Genomic DNA, 23,775 nt, shown 5'->3' with positions numbered 1-23,775 from the left:
TAAAAGTAAAATTCGTATACGATTCCAAGTTTGAAAGAAAGATTGAACGCGATCAAATTACAAAAATAAAAAAAAAAAACTAAATTTTTGGTGAAATACAATAAAATGTGCATTTAATAACTGTCACATATTACTATTAACTTACTTATTTGTAATACTAATATTATAAATGCGGAAGTAAGTCTTGTCTTAACAGTCTTGTCTGTTACGCCTCTACTGCTGAACCGAATTTGATGTAATTTGATATACAGCGAGCTTTAACCCCATAGAAGGATATATGTCACTTATTTAGACCTAATATATCACGATAAAAACAAGAGCGAAGCCGCGACAACTGGTATAATATATATATTATATACAATATTATAGCACTACGCGGTTTACATTATAACTATGTAAATATATTATATTTTTCTCTATCATTACTCCGACGTTTGAATACGAGTTGTTAAAAAAAAAAAAAACAAAATATACAATTTTTTCATATAATAAAAAATTTAAAACTAACATAAATACAATCGTACGGAATCATATTTATGAACTTTCTGTTTTAAGTAGAAAATTGAACTTCTAGTGCAATTAAAAGCATGATTAAATATTCATTGGCGATGATAAATTCTATCGCTTTCTTCCATTTTATAAATTGTCTTGGAATCGTTAACGTAAAATGTTTTTTAAAAATAAAAAGAAGTAAGGTTTTATATGTTAATATAATTAAAATTTTTATAAAAAAAATACAATTGAAATTAATTTCCTAAAATTAAAGCAATAATTTACAAATAATAAAAAACAACACGTTAGTAAGCACGCTTGAAAACTAATAATGATAATTTTCAGAATTGTACTGAGCCTTTTAAATTATATTAACTGTGTGTAATTTTCACATATTTTGGTCATAAATTAAACGATGTTCAATGAAATGATCAAATTACCAATTAATTTCATTGATGAGTATTTTGTTGAAAATTATCAGTTATTCAATTGACAAATTCATTATATTCATTTTAATCACTAGCTATATAATATAACACGCCAATAAAAGCAAACTAGGATAAAAATAAGGGTAACCAATGCTGAGTTTTTCGAGTTTAAATTTTACTTCACTTGGTGGTAGGGCTTTGTGCAAGCCCATCTGGGTAGGTACCACCCACTCATCAGATATTCTACCGCCAAATAACAGTACACTGTATTGTTGTGTTCCGGTTAGAAGGGTGAGTGAGCCAGTGTAATCACAGGCACAAGGGACATAACATCTTAGTTCCCAAGGTTGGTGGCGCATAGGTGATGTAAGGAATATGGTTAATATTTCTTACAGCGCCTTTGTCTATGGGCGGTGGTGACCACTTACCATCAGGTGGCCCATATGCTCGTCCGCCAACCAATGCCATAAAAAAAAAAAGAACACAAATTCCAGCATTTAGAATGCTCATCAACCACTATCATAGATTAGTGTTGTTACTGTGGAATTTTACACTACGGAAATATGTGGGATATCGAGATACAAACATCTACTTTATATAATAAGATAGTATAAAGTGAGTCACTTCTACGAAAGTTAAAATCATAAAAATTTATATATTACAAAAAACTCAAGTATAAAAATAAATATTATTTATACATCTTTGATGACGAAGCGGAACTCGTATATACGGTTTATACAGCTACATGTTTTCTTATATAATATAAATTATGATGTTAATAGATTGCTTAAGCGATAAGGCTGCCTATGCACGTTTTTAAAAGTATTATTTCTTACGCTTTATAAAAATATATTTATTTATATAAAGCTTTTAAATAAAATATTATGTTTGATTAAATATACAACAAATGCTTGAAATGTACATTATATGTAAATACTTAAATGTCTGGGAAATTCGAAAGAGGTTTTATTTTTAAAAATACCAAATTACAATCTATTTAGGCTCCAAGAACCAACTTCTCCGATGGATCTGAGTTACATGAAGCGTATAAAATTTTATTTTACAATGTTGGGGGCTTGGCCCTATAAAGAGCTCTATGGAACGTATAAGGAAAAACCGAGAAAAATCCCCTTAAGGAATTACAAGACCCTGTTCGTGTTATGGATTGGAGTACTTTTGAGTGGTGTACTGTATTTGAAAAGTCATATAAGAAAACTCAGTTTCTTCGAACTCGGTCATAGTTACATAACGGTGTTTATGAATTTTATTGCCGTGGTAAGTAATTTGATTGCAGTTAAATTTTAATCATGATACAATTTTTTATGTCAAATTGATTCCATTTTAGAATTCACATGTTTTTATTTTTTTTATTATTGTCCGTCTATGCTCAGTTCGGTGCTTTTAGCAGTATGTTTGTGCGTGTCTGTCTGTTTGTGTGTGTGACTTACAAAAATATACATTTTTTGTAAGTAACATATTTGTGAACGAATATTAAAATTTTAAGGCTATATCAAAATATAGATTATTTTTATTAATGTTTTTAAATATTAATTATTATAAATAATATCAAACTGCAGTCGTAAGCTATTATTGCTTTACCTTCAATGGGATTTTATTAAAAACTTATATTTCAGCAACGAGTCAGTACGCCGATCATGAAGTCATATCGCAGAACTGTTGTAGATTTCGTCCTGAAATTGCATCTTTTTCATCACAAACACAAATCAGAATACGCCATGAAGGTAGTATAAAGTATTAGTAGGAAGATTCGCAAAAATGTTTATTGAATCAATTTAGTATCCAATATAAAATCTAAAATATCCTCCTAAGCCGAATATTGGTAAGATGGCTGCAAGTATTATCAAACTGTTGAGGAAATATTTACTTTGCCCAAGTATGTGACCCAGCTTAGGGCACTCTCTTGAATACTACGAGATAACGGGAGATTTACTTCCTTACTCTTGCTGCAAAGACCACTGAAAAATTAACAACTTCCATTAAGACTTAACTAGTACTATAACCAGCAATTTTGGGATCTGTACATAAGATATTTACCAATCCAAACTATACGAATAATAGTCATTCCTTACATCGCCAATGGGCCACCAACTTAGGGCACCAAGATGTTATGCACCTTGTGCATAACATAGTTACACTGTCTTACTAATCCTTCTAACAGGAACACAACAATACTAAGTATTGTTGTTTGGCGGAAGAATATCTGATAAATAAGTGACTATCCAGACGGGCTTGCACAAAGTCCTACCACCAAGTAAAAAACGAAAGAGTTTGTATTGTTTACCGCTAGTGAAACTTGCCGGAACAACTAGCAATTAATAAAATAAAAACAAAAGACCGCTTCGAGTTTATTATATTTCAGGCAAACTGAAAACAAAAATTTAATAAAATTTTAAGATTTTTTAATAAAATCTTTGGAAATATAAATAAATTTTAGACAAAAACTAAAAATATGTTCGCTCGGCTACTTCGGATATTGTTTGTGAGGTTTGAGGTTGTAATTAAATATTGACGTCTTTTCACAATTCCTTTGGTGTCACAATCGTATCTCCACAGATATGGTGTCCGTGCCTTTTTCTTTTGTGTTATTGAAATATCATTAATATCTTCACAGGTTTATCAGCAAGTTCACAGGATATCATCATTGTTCTCAATTTTCCTCTACATTCTTATGTATGTGGGTATCATACTGTTTCAACTAATGCCACTCTACAACAACATTCAATCGGGGGCATTCAAAGCAACTTCACATAGTATAGAAAACGGAACTCGCTATGAACACTCAGTATATCACTATACACCATATGAATATCACAATTTTGGATACTCAGTTATTTTTATAATTAATTGGATTCTTGTATTTGATTGTTCCATTTCTTTCTGTACATATGACTCCTTGATGACACTGATTGTATTCAACATTTGGGGACATTTGAAAATATTAAAATACAATTTGGAACATTTTCCGAGACCCAGAACACTGGGTGACACAAACTCTACGAATTCAATAATGTATACCGACGAGGAGTTAAAAAACGTTCAAGCGTTGTTGAAAGAGAATATCGCACACCATATAATGGTTACTCAGTAAGTATTATTAAATAGTATCATAACGGTACGGTAAACAGTACGGTTCTGTTCTTTACAGGACTTAATTTAATTTGAATTTGGATCCGAAAATCTCAGAGATGGAAAATTTCGAATACGATACTCTAAAGATTAGGGGCTCAAACTTTAACAACCACTTGGTTTTTCAAGTGCTTTATTCGTATTTTTAATTTTTTTCATATTCGGCGGTGAGGAAAATTTAACTCAAGACTAAAGCTCCAATTGTGAGACGAAATTTCGCCTCGCCAAACTGCATCTTGAAAGCAATACCGGAATAGTGCTGGTTTAAACCTTTTGATAGAATTTCCCTTATGAATTACAAAATTTAATAGTATTTAGAATTTTAAGGAGTAGTTCTAGACAGGAATAGTTATCGTTTCATAAAGTCTTCGTTTGATGTTGAGTGTTCACTTAACTCAATAATTAAATGTCTTGTAGTCCGCATACTAATGTAGACATTGTCATGAATTCGCCTTTTGAGGAGGCTTGGTGGTAATTGTACCACGCTGTTCCAATGCAGTTTGGTCACATGCGAATATTATTATGTAGATTTAATCACGAAGTGTTCATTTACTACCGTACGAGATGAACGAACATGAATTAAGTAGTGCTTGTCTGAGTTTGAACCCGTAATTATCAGTTAAGATGCAAACATTCGAAACACAAACCATCCACAGTAATATTTAATATTTGTAACAGATTTATGTCCCAGGCTTCGAAAGCTTTTGGTCCGATCATGTGTTTTTATTACTTGTTTGACCAAGTCAGTGGATGCATTCTACTGTTGGAATTATCAGCAATGGTAAGTGATTATTTTAATTATTATAATCATAATTATTGTGATACTATATTAGAAGGAAAATAATAATAAAGTTAGAAATTAAATCGAAATAGTTGAGAATTGTAAAAAATATGTAAAAATGTAGATTTTTACGAACACTTTCAAATTGACATTTAACATGATAGTGTTATATTTAAAGCTTCTATCGATTCGGAACGTAGTATTATATCATAAATTTTTAATAGTAGTTATCAGCAGTATCAACAAAATACTTTTTTTATGTACATGCCTTAAAATCAACAACGTCACGCTTTTTATCATTTATTTTGAGCAATGTGCCTTATTTATGAATTTCTTTTTTAAGAATTAATTCTCTATTTAAAATAACATCTGTATTTTTTCATAGGACATGGATGCAATTGTAAGTTATGGTATTCTAACAGCTATTCTCTTACAACAGCTGGTACAAATATCTGCTATATTTGAAATTATCGGATCGAAGGTAAATGCTTAAGTTATTCGCGTACAGACCTAGACTATATTAGTAGGTATTTTACTTGGTGATAGGGCTTTGTGCACTGATTGTATTGGAAATGACATCAGAGTAACAGGCTTATTGGATAAAGAAATACATTAGTATAAAATCAGGAAAAGTCTCGAAGATCAAGTAGTGGAATTTCTTTTATTATCTGGTGACAGTCAATAGAAAATTCTACTTGCCTTTTTATAATATATCTCTAAAATATTTTCTAACACTTTAAGACCCCGGAGCCATATTAGCTTCACAACCTTTCAGCTAAATCGTTGACTCTATTTATTCTATTAATCTCAATACATAATGTTGATAAGCGTTATGACATTTTAATAAAAGTAACTCCTTTTTACAGAGCGAAACGTTAAAAAATACCATTTACAATTTACCTTGGGAGTATATGGATGTAGAAAATAGAAAAATCGTATTGATATTCCTAAACAATTCTCAAAAACCGATAACATTAAAAGCCTTGGGAATGATTTATGTTGGAGTTCAAACAATGGCGACTGTAAGATCTTATATATATTTTTTTTAACATTTTAACAATCAATATTTGTAACTACGTTATCGATTGTATTATAAACTTGTATATTTAGTTATATAATTAAGTAAATATACAAGTTTTTTTTTAAATTAGTAAGATGCAAGAAGTTAGCTATATATTAAAATAAAAATTATATTAAGTTGTACGAGTCTGCAAATAATTGTTTCTTGAAGAGTCGTTAAACACAAATACGTGTCATTGATCTTGATAATTCTGAGTTCGCCACTGTTTTTATATATATGGTCACGCTAAAGAATACAACTTAAAATATTAGAAGATTGTTAGAAGAAGAAGAAAACTATTGTTTTCCTTATGTACAGACACCATTATTTACTTGGTGGTAGGGCTTTGTGCAAGTCAGTCTGGGTAGGTACAACCCACTCATCAGATATTCTACCGCCAAACGGCAGTACTCAGTATTGTTGTGTTCCAGTTTGAAGGGTGAATGAGCCAGTGTAACTACAGGCACAAGGAACGTAACCTCTTAGTTCCCAAGGTTGGTGGCGCATTGGTGATTTAAGAAATGATTGATATTTCTTACAACGCCATTGTCTATGGGCGGTGGTGACCACTTACCATCAGGTGGCCTTTTTCTCGTCCGCCTACCGATATCATAAAAAAAATAAGTACCAAAATGTTTATAAATACTTCATTATTAATACTTTCAGATTATGAAAACATCAGTATCATATTTCATCATGCTTCGCACTTTTGCTGAAAAATAATATGAAATGTCTACGTATATAATAATTACTGCAAGTTTCGCGTGCACTCGAAATTCCCGTTTTTAATATTTCGTTCCCATCTTTAATTTTCTAAAAATATTTTAAACATTTCGACAATTTTAATTATTTTAATAGTATGAGTCTATATTAATTTTATATCTTAAATTGTTAACAAAATTCGAAATCAATGCTGAAATTGAAAAACAATCAGATAAATAAAATCTTTATACCTTGAAGATGTAATCATAAATTATTTATAATTAATATAAATAACGAGCCGGAGAAATAATTCATCAAAATAATTTAACAACGAAAATTCTGGAGATTGCTAAATTCAAATAGTTCTAAATTTAAAAATATTTAATTTATTTTACCGTGTCAAACACATCGCTTGCTTAAACTTTGAAAAACATTTGAGTGTCGTCGTGCTTGATAAAAAATACCTTTAAAGAGGTTTTTTCTCAAATTTAAAAAATAACTTATCTTATAATTGTCGTTTACAACAAAAATGTATATTAAACGTTTTATCAAAGTAAAACTTTTTTTTTCTTATTGCTTCGACTAATATTTCTTTTATATTTTTATTAATTATATGATACGTAAGTATTCGGTGAAGTTAGTGGGATCAAACGCGTTTTATGTGTTTAATTTGGATTTCTAATTTAATTCGTTCTCGATGGTCAAAATTTGACACTTGTAAAATTAAAAAAAAATTCTATCACATATGTATCCAACAAATAAATAGTATCAATTTAAATATTCAAATACTCTAAGGAATAATAAAAATGTTACAATTGCCGTATAGCAAGTAAGCGTATCAGCGTTTACCTTAAACGCTTTATCGAGTTTCAACGTAATACGCTATTGAAATAGACTTAACGAAATTTTCCAGGATATGATATCTTTTGAAATATTATAAAGGTTTTCTACCAAAATATAATAAAATATCGATGCTTTTTTTGTACGCCGTTTATTTTGATTAAAGCCCCTATGAAGAAGTATCTCGTATATAATATGTAAAAAAAAATAATAGAACGAAGGCACATGTTTGGGATCCGGGGAATTATAAATAATTTTCAACAAAAACATTAATTACAAAAGGTACTATTTTTTTAATTTTTTCAACGGTGATCACAATATGCCTTATCGTTACCAACCCAAAATCCTCCTTACCATTAATGTCAATGGCATATTAAAATATCGAATTATATAATTAATATGAGCTATATTCGATAATATAATTATATAAATAAAATATTATATAATTATATTATCGAATATAACTTAATAGCTGGAAGTTATGCAACTCTTAATGATTCTTTATATTAATAAATCTGTTAAATAGCTTAAAATTATAGCATTGGTGTCATTGGTTTATTTGACATAGTTATAAGGAGTTTATTATATCCATCGAAAAGAGCCTCAAGCGCTTTCACGCAACACAACACATCCACCAATGTTATATTAAGAGTCATGGATATTCTACAAGTCTTTTATAAGATTCTTACAAGATTTTTTATATAAAAGTCATAGATTATTTTTCGAACTATCTACAGGCGAAATAGAACTTAAAAATTAAATTTAGATTGATAAGAGTACAACCGTATTATATGTACAAGCGATCCCGTATCATTCAGAAATTGGGGACGTCTAGTATTAAGTTTATAATCTTCAGGCAAACGCTAACATAAAAGATTTTCAATGACGTGACATGAAACAGTAAAAACTTCACAAAAGCAATAATGTAGGTATATTGACGACCTCCGTGGTCGAGTGGTGTGTACACCGATTTTCATGGGTACGCCACTCCGAGGTCCCGAGTTCGATTCCAGGCCGAGTCGATGTAGAAAAAGTTAATTAGTTTTGTATATTGTCTTGGGTCTGGGTGTTTGTGGTACCGTCGTTACTTATGATTTCGATAACACAAGTGCTTTAGCTACTTACATTGGGATCAGAGTAATGTATGTGATGTTGTCCAATATTTATTTATTTATATTCAGAATACATTTCTTATAAAATTTGAACATACCTGGCGAATCAAAATATCCATTCAACTTTGCAACTTTTTTTTAATGATATAATATTTTACAAGTTTTCTCTGACGAGGCGCGTCAGAGAAAACAACGAGGGGATAAATCAAGTTTAGTACAGGAGAATAATTAAATGCAAAATCATTTTATTACGTAATAACTTATGAACCATCCTGTCTTTAATTCTCAATAACACTAATTATGAATACGTGATATTACAGTATCGCATACTTTATAATTATTTCAAATTATTAATTCCACCGTCATTATTTTCATAAAACTTTATCGGTTTATTTTGAGCATGCCCTGGAAGCTCTCAGACGTGCAATTATTGAGATTTAATCATCGGGTTTCATAATACCGTCAGCAATTTTGTATGAAATATTCATAAGGTAAATATTTAAACCACTTTCGTAAATACATCTATTTATTGCTTAAAACAGAATAAAAAATAAATAAAAATTATTGAGATAAACGTGATACTACTTACAGGCAGACACAGCAAGAGAGCTTTGATTTATACTATACTAGCGATCCGCCCCGGCTTCGCAAGGGTGCGAATGTATATTGTCCCTGCGTTTTAAATCTGTAATATCTTCGAAAATATTCATTTAAATTACATGCCGTAAAGGGTGTGACTATTCCCTTCCTATCTTAGTTAAAATATAATTTTACGTTTATATTTCTAATATTTAAATATCGGTTTGGCTCGTGATTTCGTCTAGTTAGTTAGGATCCATATAACGTTGATTTTGTGTAATAACCGTATTCTTTTAGAGCGTCAGAGATTATAAGTTCAATCGACTACAGAGGAGTCAAATAAAACCAGGTTTATCTATTAAATGCTTTTTTAATATAAATATTTTGTTAAATTATTTTAATAATAATAATCGAATGTATGAGATACCGGTCACATTTCCTTTAACACCTCTTACGAGTAGCTGAAGGATGTCGCTCCTACCCATCTTTATATATTTAACTGTTTTGAAAAATATAAAAGGGGGAGGAGGTTGTATTGGCCCCGCGCCCGCCATCAACTGTAGATTCCAACCATACATCGGCGAACCTTCCTCGAGCATGGGAAGTGCAATTTTATAGTGTGCCAACACTTTGATAAATAATATATGAACTAGAACTAAAGTCCAGCATGTATCACAGCCGTAGCTGAGGTGTATAAAAGACTAATAGTCTTATTGATAAACTAGATCGTAGCCCAGCGGATAGCACAGTAATAATTGCGTTATTCAAATCGACGATTAGACTTATAAATAAATCAACAAACTAGGCCGTGGTCCGGTGGTTTTCACAGTCATAACTGCGGTGTTTATAAAGTAGTCAATGCTACAAAAATAATAATAAAAATATGGATCAATGTCCCATAAATAGTCAATCAGTCATAGCTGAGGAAATCTGTAGTCAATAGGTTAAACCTTGGATTATCATTGCATTAAATCACTGTTTCTCGTACCAGTTCAAGTGCACGACCATCAGGCGGCCTAATGCAAGCAAAACGTTATTCGTTGCTATATCCACTGTCGCAGTATCGTTTTATCGTAAGATAATAAGTAATAATTCCAAACACAGTAGAATAATATTCAATGAAACTCATAGATTACCGCGTAAAAAAGTAGTCATTTAAGTGGACTTAACATAATTTGTTATATTTTCTACCGTAGTAGGTTATAAAGTATTAATATATATATCATATATCATAAACGTATAATCGTATTCTTCTCATAACTAAGACTTATATCTAAGACTTACAAGTAAATCGAATGTTTTCTTAACTAGCTTAATATATGTATAAACCTTATATACGCTTCGCGTATTACGTTTTACTTAAATCTATAACTATACAGTGGATATGCTTAACTCTAGCCTACAACAGGCAGACACCCGATAGTTGATTACCTAAACCAGCTTAGTACTCAGATCATTATTTGCACGTGATAACCAACTTCAAAGAGATATACGCAGCCTTATTACTAAACTAGGTGCCCTTCTACAATGTCTCTTATAATATCCTTAACACTGAGCTAAGAAGGCGTCCCTAAAAGGACGAACATTTTGCTACAAACGATACTTCTCGTATAAAGCGATTAGTGCGCCATATATTTGCCAGCCTGGATGAAATCCATTATTTGGGTTCGTCACTGCATGAACGTATCACTTCAGCATTATTCCAGCCTCCGCAACGCCTTGCAACATTCGGTCGTGATTCTGGTACTACCGATTGATGAGAGACATCAATAACGACATCGTAACGACAACCAGCCATAGCTCAGTACCACATAGTACATACACTACTCTATTAACCCGGTAAGACAGAGTGAGGGACATTACCATATCGTTATACAGTAACCTCTAACCCCGAAACTATCTCACGAAGGCAGCCTCATTGGTAACAGAAGGAGGGACACTACCGTATCGCCAAAGACGTTATACAGTAACCTCAAACACCGCAACTGCATCACCTCAGCAAATTCAAAACGACATCGCCACGAGGGGCACTAATGCAGCGACTCTCGGTCGAGCCACACAGCCTCAGACCACGCGTCGAATCATCAAGAATCCACCAGAGTATATTCAGTACAGTACGCGTGCGCGATCATTTTGCATGTGCGTAGTACAAATATATTATAAAGGTTTTGTTATTTAACAATAAAAATCTTAAAACATCAACATCATTAGATCGTTGTCGTCGTGATCGTACCAAACAGTTATATCAAACTTGAATCTGTTTACTGATAATATTTGAAGAGTTTTATAACGACCGCTTTACGAACTTGCGTTCGTCGATCGACACAGTTTTACATGAAGATTATTGATTTCGACCGCTATACGGACTTGCATCCGTCGATCGTCACAGTTTTACAATATAATATCGCTACAACTTGCTTCGCTTTCGGTTCACAAGAATCTGCAACATGGAAGACAAAGTTGACAAGCAATATTTTTAGTTATTTTAAACAAATTAATTATTATTGAAAGAAGTTCAATCATTTTTATAGCCTTATTGCTGTTTGTTAATATACTTGATTTAAATTTCATAATTAATAGTCATCGAGGTAACCCTCTACTGTCAGTATGTATCGCCCAGTACATACGTATTTGTAATTAGATATTCTCGCAAGTCGGCTACCATCAAACTGTTTCTATATCATATTAATAAAATTATTATACTTTATACGAGGTAAACCTCGACCTTCTTTATATCGCTTTTATATAATAAATATGGTGTCTCATTGAGAACACTCATTCATACGACGGCCTGCCATACCGTCATTCGTAATAATAATTTGTATTATTTATAGGAAAAGTGCACGAAGCACATTCTCATTATAATTATATTTTGCCATGCATCCACCATTGATATATGAGTAGGCACTACACCGACACACGGATCTGCGCCACTCCCATATTTCAGAATAATCAACCATAGCTGTTTACGAAGCTTGTTTTACGAAGCCCTGGAATGTATAGTGTACACACTTCCAATTTACAGACTTTGGACTTTTACTGATTTTTGTTCGATACAAATAACTATTTATCGGCATGATTTACTTGGGGCTTGAAACCAGAACTTTGGGAGCTGTGGACTTATTAAAAATGTATCAACAAAAATAATGCTATACAATGTATATGTACGAAGCATCCTAGAGTATTGTAGTACAGTGTGGTCACCGCATTATAACGTGAATCAATTAAAAATAGAGAGAGTACAAAAAAGATTTATGCGACGTTTAAATTATTCAAGTAAAGGTTCAAAACTAAATTACAACTACAAAGACTAGTTAAAACTTTATAATATGTATAGCCTTTCAAAACGTAGAGTCCTCTTGGATCTTTTGTTCTTGTACAAAATTGTCAGACATAGAATCGACAGCCCTCAAATTCTTAAGGGAATTAATTTTAATGTGCCTAGGAAAGTATGTCCACGTTATCCAATAAGGGTACTTTACATTAGATCATCGAAAACTAAACTAGGACAAAATGCACCTCTTGTAAGATTAGGTAGAACTTATAATAAATACTCAGTCACTTGACATTTTCGGGGATTCCATAAATAAATACAGAAAAATAGTTATGGAATTAATTTTAGAATCTTAATTACAAAACAAATTATTGTAATATATTGTTATATAGAAAAATGTATTTAAAGTTATTATTATTATTTTATTTAATATTCAATTTATTAATTAATTCAAATTTTTAAGTTATTACTATTTATTAATTCTCTTCATTTTTTATTGAATTTATTTTATTGTATGTTATTAACGTGATCAATTATATTACTGAACTTTTTAATTATAATATTTATTGCTTTATTTAATCTAGTTAGTAGTTAATCTCTAGTATTTTAGTATTATAAAATTATTTTAGTAAAAAAATATACGTGTGTATTGTACCTAAAAATGCTTGTCGTGGCCGTCTTAAAGAGTCGCACACTTTATATTTAGTATAAATATGTTTTATGTATAACATATGTAAGTGTAGTGACTGCTGATGGTACTTAATAAATAAATAAATAAAAAATTAAATAAATAAATCTAACCAATAGACTAGCATCACAGTCAGTTATTTAAATATTGATAATCAATTATAATAATGAAGGAGTAAAATGCCTGTTATATTACTGTTTTCCAAATTCAATATACGCCGAGCCCTGAAAATTTTCATAATTGACCTTAAAATAGTTGCCGCCAGAATTTACTAACAAACTTGTGCAATTAAAAATAGTCTACCCGTGATAAGTTTTCACTTTATAAATTATGTATTCTATTTTCATTTTAAGTGTTATAAATTAGACAATATAATTTAATTATCACCTTTGCCTTCTGTTTTTCGCAAGTCCATGAATAATAATTTCTCATATAATCAACGCCAATCAGTTGTTTCAGAAGGTAATAAATTGGATGATTTATCTCGTAACTGTTTTTTACTTTTCCTATGGAATAAGGGATAAAATCTTTTACTTTCCCCTTAAGGTAATTAATACCATTGATATGAACTTGGTGGTAGAACTTAGTGCAAACCCGCCTGGGTAGGTACCACTCATTCGTCAGATATTCTACCGCCAAACAACAGTGGTCAGTATTGTTGTATTCCGGTTTGAAGGGTGAGCCAGTGTCACTACAGGCACAAGGGACATAACATCTTAGTTCCCAAGGCATTGGCGTTGGTGGCATCAATATTTTTTACAGCGCCATTGTCTATGGGTGTTGGTGACCACATACCATCAGGTGGCCCATTTGCATGTTCACTTAATATATACTTATACATATAGTCATGCTCTCGGCCTTAAACTACATTTAAGGTCATGTTAGCTCACTTTTAATAACGACTCCTGCAAATAACTCCTACTATAAGGCTTGTAACACGCTGTAAAACAAGTAAAACCAAATGACATTACGTATAAAGCGTTATTTACATAATTAAATTAAAATCTCAGTCACTTTGTTTCGGATATATTTTTTAATTTTAATATTGAAAAACGATTCAATTTTGAAAAAATCAACAAACAGAAAAAAAAAGAAACTGTTCTTTTTTAAGAGTGCTCATTAAGCATTGAAATAAAATATACTAAGTTTCCGTAAATGTTCTTTCACCAGTTAGGGTCCATAATTATATGTGGGCCGCTATAATGTGACTGTGTTCGAATTTCAAACTAGTCTGAATTTCTTGTGCCTCTCTAACAAGTCACGTTTGTATACAAAACGTATTTTGCCGTATTTATTTGTATATCTATGCTTAAAAGTATAGTACAACCGACGTGATGATTTAGCAAAGTTAACGGTTAAGAAATAAAGATACGTACTTTAACACGTTGTAGTTTTATTCTAGATTGATAAATAATAAAATTATAAAAAGGAAAATACATGTATCCGTAATCCGTAATTGTCGGAATAAAATCCGGCAGATATTTTTAACTTTGCCGATTCAAGTGAGCATAGCATTGCATCATAGCATTTGTAAAGCTACTAGTACTTGTTGACTTTCAAGTAGGATATATTATATACATACATATATACATATATGATTGTATTTAACTAAAATTACTTTTTATTTTAAATGTTTGAAAAAAGAAACTGAGGTCCATGCCGGTTCTTCTCGGTAGAATCTACATTTTGAACTGATTGTATGGTATTTGTATTTAATTACTTCTTATATTATTGAAACATTATAAATACAAATTAGATGAGTTTCGATTAAATCGATTAGCAAAAATGTAATAAATTAAATTATATTAAATATTGGACAACATCAGATACATTACTCTGATCCCAATGTAAGTAGCTAAAGCACTTTCGCTATAGAAATCAGAAGTAACGACGGTATCAAAAACACCCAGACCCAAGACAACATAGAAAACTAATGAGCTTTTTCTACATCGATTCGGCCGGGAATCGAACCCGGGACCTCGAAGTGGCGTACCCATGAAAACCGGCGTACATACTACACGGAGGTCGTAAAATCATTTTAAATTCAAATTAAACATATTATTATTTTTAATGCGATTTTTACTCAGAAGTTCTGATGAGATGTGCATAATGCCAAAATGTTTTGTTTAATTTATTATAATTATTTAATTATGTCACTTTCTTGCACATTTGTTTTCACTACTACGTATTTTTATTCTTGTCCTTTATGGTAAATATAATTTGTATACTATAATATATTGAGGGAATTTTATATAGCACATATTCGTAAGTAAGTTAGTACGTTATCGCCTCTGATTAAGACAATAACGTCTCAATCACCCGCATCTAGTAAAAAAGCAAAACACACACAACAATTTTCCTCTTTGAAATTTGTATCAGACTGAAGGCCGATCGTAAAAGTTACAGACACCTGACCGCTATAAATGTGTCAAACGCAAGCTAATGACAATGAAAACTTTTATCAAGGTTAAATCATAGCTTATATATACATAGGCTTTGATTTAAATGATTACATAAAATTCCATTACCATAAAATAACCCAAACAAAAATCTAGTTACATTAAATAAATATGTATATATTATTTGTAAAACAACTCAACAATTTTATATATAAAACTAGAATACTTATTAAGTAATTGCATTGAAGCTTGAATAAAAATTGCATATAATTTATTTAATTTGAACTTGCACTTTTCCGTGACTTCTCGCACGTTCGCAGGCAATTTCTTGTAGTTACAACAGAGACCGTGATTAATAGTGACTGAAATTATATCTGCATTACTGTATTTCTTAGTTTTTAATTGAATATCTTATTACGAAAATTGAAATAAATTCAATTATCAGTCTACGCAACATAACGACTAGATATGATAGCAAATTTAAAAAATCTTATTGTTATTATAAATCGGTTTATATACAATTTGAGTGTGTTTTTTTTTATTTTTTCGTATTCAGAAATAATTCTTTTTATATACGGATTGTTATAATCGCTATAAAGTTTATTAAATTGCATTCCTCTATAATTAATCATTTCTCTTTTCATGAATATTTATAAATTAAATTTCAATGAAAAATTACAACTTTGTCTTTATGGTTACTAGTTACTTATTATTTTAGTAGGAATTAATAAAAAAAATATATTACTTTTAATAAAATAAACAAAAAAGAGTATCTGTATTCCATGAACATTCGACGAATGTATTTAAAGTAAAATTCCTATACGATTCCAAGTTTGAAAGAAAGATTGAACGCGATCAAATTACAAAAACAAAAAAAAAATTTTTTTGGTGAAATACAATAAAATGTGCATTTAATAACTGTCACATATTACTATTAACTTACTTATTTGTAATACTAATATTATAAATGCGGAAGTAAGTCTTGTCTTAAAAGTCTTGTCGTAACCGCCTCTACTGCTGAACCGAATTTGATGTAATTTGATATACAGCGAGCTTTAACCCCATAGAAGGATATATGTTACTTATTTAGACCTAATATCTCACGATAAAAACACTTAAAACAAGAGCGAAGCCGCGACAACTGGTATAATATATATATTATATACAATATTATAGCACTACGCGGTTTACATTATACCTATGTAAATATATTATATTTTTCTCTATCATTACTCCAACGTTTGAATACGAGTTGTTAAAAAAATATATATATACATTTTTTTCATATAATTAAAAAAAATAAAACTAACATAAACACAATCGTACGGAATCATATTTATAAACTTTCTGTTTTAAGTAGAAAATTGAACTTCTAGTGCAATTAAAAGCATGATTAAATATTCATTGGCGATGATAAATTCTATCGCTTTCTTCCATTTTATAAATTGTCTTGGAATCGTTAACGTAAAATGTTTTTTAAAAATAAAAAGAAGTAAGGTTTTATATGTTAATATAATTTAAATTTTTATAAAAAAAATACAATTGAAATTAATTTCCTAAAATTAAAGCAATAATTTACAAATAATAAAAAACAACACGTTAGTAAGCACGCTTGAAAACTAATAATGATAATTTTCAGAATTGTACTGAGCCTTTTAAATTATATTAATTGTGTGTAATTTTCACATATTTTGGTCATAAATTAAACGATGTTCAATGAAATGATCAAATTACCAATTAATTTCATTGATGAGTATTTTGTTGAAAATTATCAGTTATTCAATTGACAAATTCATTATATTCATTTTAATCACTAGCTATATAATATAACACGCCAATAAATGCAAACTAGGATAAAAATAAGGGTAACCAATGCTGAGTTTTTCGAGTTTATATTTTACTTCACTTGGTGGTAGGACTTTAGGGCTAGCCTGTCTGGATAGGTCACACCCACTCATCATATATTCTACGGTTGTGTTTCGAATGTAGGGTGAGTAAGCCAGTGTAACAACAGGCACAAGAGATGATATCTGTGGGAGTAGGTAACTACTTGCCACCGGGTAACCTTTTTGCCCGTTCGCCTAGATATTTCATAAAAAAATCTATATTCTAAATTCAAAAACATAATTAAAATAAGCTCCGACGGAGAAGGTCAAATAAAATCAAAACACAAATTCCAGCATTTAGAATGCTCATCAATCACTATCATAGATTAGTGTTGTTACTGTGGAATTTTACACTACGGAAATATGTCGGATACCGAGATACAAACATCTATTTTATATAATAAGATAGTATAAAGTGAGTCACTTCTACGAAAGTTAAAATCATAAAAATAAATATTATTTATACATTTTTGATAACGAAGCGAAACTCGTATATACGATATATACACCTACATGTTTTCTTATATAATATAAATTATGATGTTAATAAATTGCTTAAGCGATAAGGCTGCCTTTGCACGTTTTTAAAAATATTATTTCTTACGCTTTATAAAAATATATTTATTTATATACAGCTTTTAAATAAAATATTATGTTTGATTAAATATACAACAATTGCTTGAAATGTACATTATATGTGAATACTTAAATGTCTGGGAAATTCGAAAGAGGTTTTATTTTTAAAAATACCAAATTACAATCTATTTAGGCTCCAAGAACCATCTTCTCCGATGGATCTGAGTTACATGAAGCGTATAAAATTTTATTTAACACTGTTGGGGGCTTGGCCCTATAAAGAGCTCTATGGAACGTATAAGGAAAAACCGAGAAAAATCCCCTTAAGGAATTACAAGACCCTGTTCGTGTTATTGATTGGAGTACTTTTGAGTGGTGTACTGTATTTGAAAAGTCATATAAGAAAACTCAGCTTCTTCGAACTCGGTCATAGTTACATAACGGTGTTTATGAATTTTATTGCCGTGGTAAGTAATTTGATTGCAGTTAAATTTTAATCATGATACAATTTTTTATGTCAAATTGATTCCATTTTAGAATTCACATGTTTTTATTTTTTTTATTATTGTCCGTCTATGCTCAGTTCGGTGCTTTTAGCAGTATGTTTGTGCGTGTCTGTCTGTTTGTGTGTGTGACTTACAAAAATATACATTTTTTGTAAGTAACATATTTGTGAACGAATATTAAAATTTTAAGGGTATATCAAAATATAGATTATTTTTATTTATGTTTTTAAATATTAATTATTATAAATAATATCACACTGCAGTCGCCTAAGCTATTATTGCTTTACCTTCAATCGGATTTTATTAAAAACTTATATTTCAGCAACGTGTCAGTACGCCGATCATGAAGTCATATCGCAGAACTGTTGTAGATTTCGTCCTGAAATTGCATCTTTTTCATCACAAACACAAATCAGAATACGCCATGAAGGTAGTATAAAGTATTAGTAGGAAGATTCGCAAAAATGTTTATTGAATCAATTTAGTATCCAATATAAAATCTAAAATATCCTCCTAGCCGAATATTGGTAAGATGGCTGCAAGTATTATCAAACTGTTGAGGAAATATTTACTGTGCCCAAGTATGTGACCCAACTTAGGGCACTCTCTTGAATACTACGAGTTAACGGGAGATTTACTTCCTTACTCTTGCTGCAAAGACCACTGAAAAATTAACAACTTCCATTAAGACTTAACTGGTACTATAACCAGCAATTTTGGGATCTGTACATAAGATATTTACCAATCCAAACTATACGAATAATAGTCATTCCTTACATCGCCAATGTGCCACCAACTTAGGGCACCAAGATGTTATGCTCCTTGTGCATAGTATAGTTACACTGTCTCACTAATCCTTCTAACAGGAACACAAGAATATTAAGTATTGTTGTTTGGCGGTAGAATATCTGATAAATAAGTGACTATCCAGACGGGCTTGCACAAAGTCCTACCACCAAGTAAAAAACGAAAGAGTTTGTATTGTTTACCGCTAGTGAAACTTGGCGGAACAACTAGCAATTAATAAAATAAAAACAAAAGACCGCTTCGAGTTCATCGTATTTGAGGCAAACTGAAAACAAAAATTTAATAAAATATGAAGATTTTTTAATAAAATCTTTGGAAATATAAATAAATTTTAGACAAAAACTAAAAATATGTTCGCTCGGCTACTTCGGATATTGTTTGTGAGGTTTGAGGTTGTGATTAAATATTGACGTCTTTTCACAATTCCTTTGGTGTCACAATCGTATCTCCACAGATATAGTGTCCGTGCCTTTTTCTTTTGTGTTATTGAAATATCATTAATATCTTCACAGGTTTATCAGCAAGTTCACAGGATATCATCATTGTTCTCAATTTTCCTCTACATTCTTATGTATGTGGGTATCATACTGTTTCAACTAATGCCACTCTACAACAACATTCAATCGGGGGCATTCAAAGCAACTTCACATAGTATAGAAAACGGAACTCGCTATGAACACTCAGTATATCACTATACACCATTTGAATATCACAATTTTGGATACTCAGTTATTTTTATAATTAATTGGATTGTTGTATTTGATTGTTCCATTTCTTTATGTACATATGACTCCTTGATGACACTGATTGTATTCAACATTTGGGGACATTTGAAAATATTAATATACAATTTGGAACATTTTCCGAGACCCAGAACACTGGGTGACACAAACTCTACGAATTCAATAATGTATACCGACGAGGAGTTAAAAAACGTTCAAGCGTTGTTGAAAGAGAATATCGCACACCATATAATGGTTACTCAGTAAGTATTATTAAATAGTATCATAACGGTACGGTAAACAGTACGGTTCTGTTCTTTACAGGACTTAATTTAATTTGAATTTGGATCCGAAAATCTCAGAGATGGAAAATTTCGAATACGATACTCTAAAGATTAGGGGCTCAAACTTTAACAACCACTTGGTTTTTCAAGTGCTTTATTCTTATTTTAAATTTTTTTCATATTCGGCGGTGAGGAAAATTTAACTCAAGACTAAAGCTGCAATTGTGAAACGAAATTTCGCCTCGCCAAACTGCATCTTGAAAGCAATACCGGAATAGTGCTGGTTTAAACCTTTTGATAGAATTTCCCTTATGAATTACAAAATTTAATAGTATTTAGAATTTTAAGGAGTAGTTCTAGACAGGAATAGTTATAGTTTCATAAAGTCCTCGTTTGATGTTGAGTGTTCACTTAACTCAATAATTAAATGTCTTGTAGTCCGCATACTAATGCAGATATTGTCATGAATTCTCCTTTTGAGAAGGCTTGGTGCTAATTGTACCACGCTGTTCCAATGCAGTTTGGTCACATGCGAATATTATTATGTAGATTTAATCACGAAGTGTTCATTTACTACCGTACGAGATGAACGAACATGAATTAAGTAGTGCTTGTCTGAGTTTGAACCCGTAATTATCAGTTAAGATGCAAACATTCGAACCACAAACCATCCACAGTAATATTTAATATTTGTAACAGATTTATGTCCCAGGCTTCGAAAGCTTTCGGTCCGATCATGTGTTTTTATTACTTGTTTGACCAAGTCAGTGGATGCATTCTACTGTTGGAATTATCAGCAATGGTAAGTGATTATTTTAATTATTATAATCATAATTATTGTGATACTATATTAGAAGGAAAATAATAATAAAGTTAGAAATTAAATCGAAATAGTTGAGAATTGTAAAAAATATATACAAATGTAGATTGTTCAAGTAAATTTTTACGCACACTTTCAAATTGACATTTAACACGATAGTGTTATATATAAAGCTTCTATCGATTCGGAACGTAGTATTATATCATAAATTTTTAATAGTAGCTAACAGCAGTATCAACAAAATACTTTTTTTATGTACATGCCTTAAAATCAACAACGTCACGCTTTTTATCATTTATTTTGAGCAATGTGCCTTATTTATGAATTTCTTTTTTAAGAATTAATTCTCTATTTAAAATAACATCTGTATTTTTTCATAGGACATGGAAGCAATTGTAAATTATGGTATTCTAACAGCTATCCTCTTACAACAGCTGGTACAAATATCTGCTATATTTGAAATTATCGGATCGAAGGTAAATGCTTAAGTTATTCGCGTACAGACCTAAACTATATTAGTAGGTATTTTACTTGGTCTTTGATAGGTCTTTGTGTACTGATTGTATTGGAAATGACATCAGAATAACAGGCTTATTGGGTAAAGAAATACATTGGTATAAAATCAGGAAAAGTCTCGAAGATCAAATAGTGGAATTTCTTTTATTATCTGGTGACAGTCAATAGAAAATTCTACTTGCCTTTTTATAATATATCTCTAAAATATTTTGTAACACTTTAAGACCCCGGAGCCATATTAGCTTCACAACCTTTCAGCTAAATCGTTGACTCTATTTATTCTATTAATCTCAATACATAATGTTGATAAGCGTTATGATATTTTAATAAAAGTAACTCCTTTTTACAGAGCGAAACGTTAAAAAATACCATTTACAGTTTACCTTGGGAGTATATGGATGTAGAAAATAGAAAAATCGTATTGATATTCCTAAACAATTCTCAAAAACCGATAACATTAAAAGCCTTGGGAATGATTTATGTTGGAGTTCAAACAATGGCGACTGTAAGATCTTATATATATTTTTTTTAACATTTTAACAATCAATATTTGTAACTACGTTATCGATTGTATTATAAACTTGTATATTTAGTTATATAATTAAGTAAATATACAAGTTTTTTTTTAAATTAGTAAGATGCAAGAAGTTAGCTATATATTAAAATAAAAATTATATTAAGTTGTACGAGTCTGCAAATAATCGTTTCTTGAAGAGTCGTTAAACACAAATACGTGTCATTAATCTTGATAATTCTGAGTTTGCCACTGTTTTTATATATATGGTCACGCTAAAGAATACAACTTAAAATATTAGAAGATTGTTAGAAGAAGAAGAAAACTATTGTTTTCCTTATGTACAGACACCATTATTTACTTGGTGGTAGGGCTTTGTGCAAGCCAGTCTGGGTAGGTACAACCCACTCATCAGATATTCTACCGCCAAACAGCAGTACTCAGTATTGTTGTGTTCCAGTTTGAAGGGTGAATGAGCCAGTGTAACTACAGGCACAAGGAACGTAACCTCTTAGTTCCCAAGGTTGGTGGCGCATTGGTGATTTAAGAAATGATTGATATTTCTTACAACGCCATTGTCTATGGGCGGTGGTGACCACTTACCATCAGGTGGCCTTTTTCTCGTCCGCCTACCGATATCATAAAAAAAAATAAGTACCAAAATGTTTATAAATACTTCATTATTAATACTTTCAGATTATGAAAACATCAGTATCATATTTCATCATGCTTCGTACTTTTGCTGAAAAATAATATGAAATGTCTACGTATATAATAATTACTGCAAGTTTCGCGTGCACTCGAAATTCCCGTTTTTAATATTTCGTTCCCATCTTTAATTTTCTAAAAATATTTTAAACATTTCGACAATTTTAATTATTTTAATAGTATGAGTCTATATTAATTTTATATCTTAAATTGTTAACAAAATTCGAAATCAATGCTGAAATTGAAAAACAATCAGATAAATAAAATATTTATACCTTGAAGATGTAATCATAAATTATTTATAATTAATATAAATAACGAGCCGGAGAAATAATTCATCAAAATAATTTAACAACGAAAATTCTGGAGATTGCTAAATTCAAATAGTTCTAAATTTAAAAATATTTAATTTATTTTACCGTGTCAAACACATCGCTTGCTTAAACTTTGAAAAACATTTGAGTGTCGTCGTGCTTGATAATCTCAAATTTAAAAAATAACTTATCTTATAATTGTCGTTTATAACAAAAATGTATATTAAACGTTTTATCAAAGTAAAACTTTTTTTTTCTTATTGCTTCGACTAATATTTCTTTTATATTTTTATTAATTATATGATACGTAAGTATTCGGTGAAGTTAGTGGGATCAAACGCGTTTTATGTGTTTAATTTGTATTTCTAATTTAATTCGTTCTCGATGGTCAAAATTTGACACTTGTAAAATTAAAAAAAAATTCTATCACATATGTATCCAACAAATAAATAGTATCAATTTAAATATTCAAATACTCTAAGGAATAATAAAAATGTTACAATTGCCGTATAGCAAGTAAGCGTATCAGCGTTTACCTTAAACGCTTTATCGAGTTTCAACGTAATACGCTATTGAAATAGACTTAACGAAATTTTCCAGGATATGATATCTTTTGAAAT

The 23,775-nt window shown here is 30.4% G+C and overlaps 2 protein-coding genes across 2 annotated transcripts; both read left to right on the top strand.

Annotated features, from left to right (window-relative positions):
- The first annotated feature begins 1,943 nt into the window (after window positions 1–1,943).
- Window positions 1,944–6,638, top strand: LOC135193623 (uncharacterized). Its single transcript, XM_064216919.1, has 7 exons — window positions 1,944–2,195; window positions 2,555–2,662; window positions 3,553–4,025; window positions 4,746–4,848; window positions 5,234–5,329; window positions 5,715–5,870; window positions 6,575–6,638. Exons 1-7 carry the CDS (start codon window positions 1,944–1,946, stop codon window positions 6,629–6,631), a joined length of 1,245 nt encoding a protein of 414 aa, XP_064072989.1. The 3' UTR covers window positions 6,632–6,638.
- Window positions 6,639–16,469: 9,831 nt separating this feature from the next.
- Window positions 16,470–22,886, top strand: LOC113404174 (uncharacterized). Its single transcript, XM_064216999.1, has 8 exons — window positions 16,470–16,477; window positions 18,158–18,431; window positions 18,793–18,900; window positions 19,790–20,262; window positions 20,983–21,085; window positions 21,484–21,579; window positions 21,969–22,124; window positions 22,830–22,886. Exons 1-8 carry the CDS (start codon window positions 16,470–16,472, stop codon window positions 22,884–22,886), a joined length of 1,275 nt encoding a protein of 424 aa, XP_064073069.1.
- The last annotated feature ends 889 nt before the right edge of the window (window positions 22,887–23,775 follow it).

The sequence above is a fragment of the Vanessa tameamea genome, chromosome 14 (assembly GCF_037043105.1).
Source record: "Vanessa tameamea isolate UH-Manoa-2023 chromosome 14, ilVanTame1 primary haplotype, whole genome shotgun sequence".
NCBI classification, from domain to species: domain Eukaryota; kingdom Metazoa; phylum Arthropoda; class Insecta; order Lepidoptera; family Nymphalidae; genus Vanessa; species Vanessa tameamea.
Note: the sequence above shows the minus strand (reverse complement) of the source record. Positions and strands in the feature narration are given on the sequence as shown.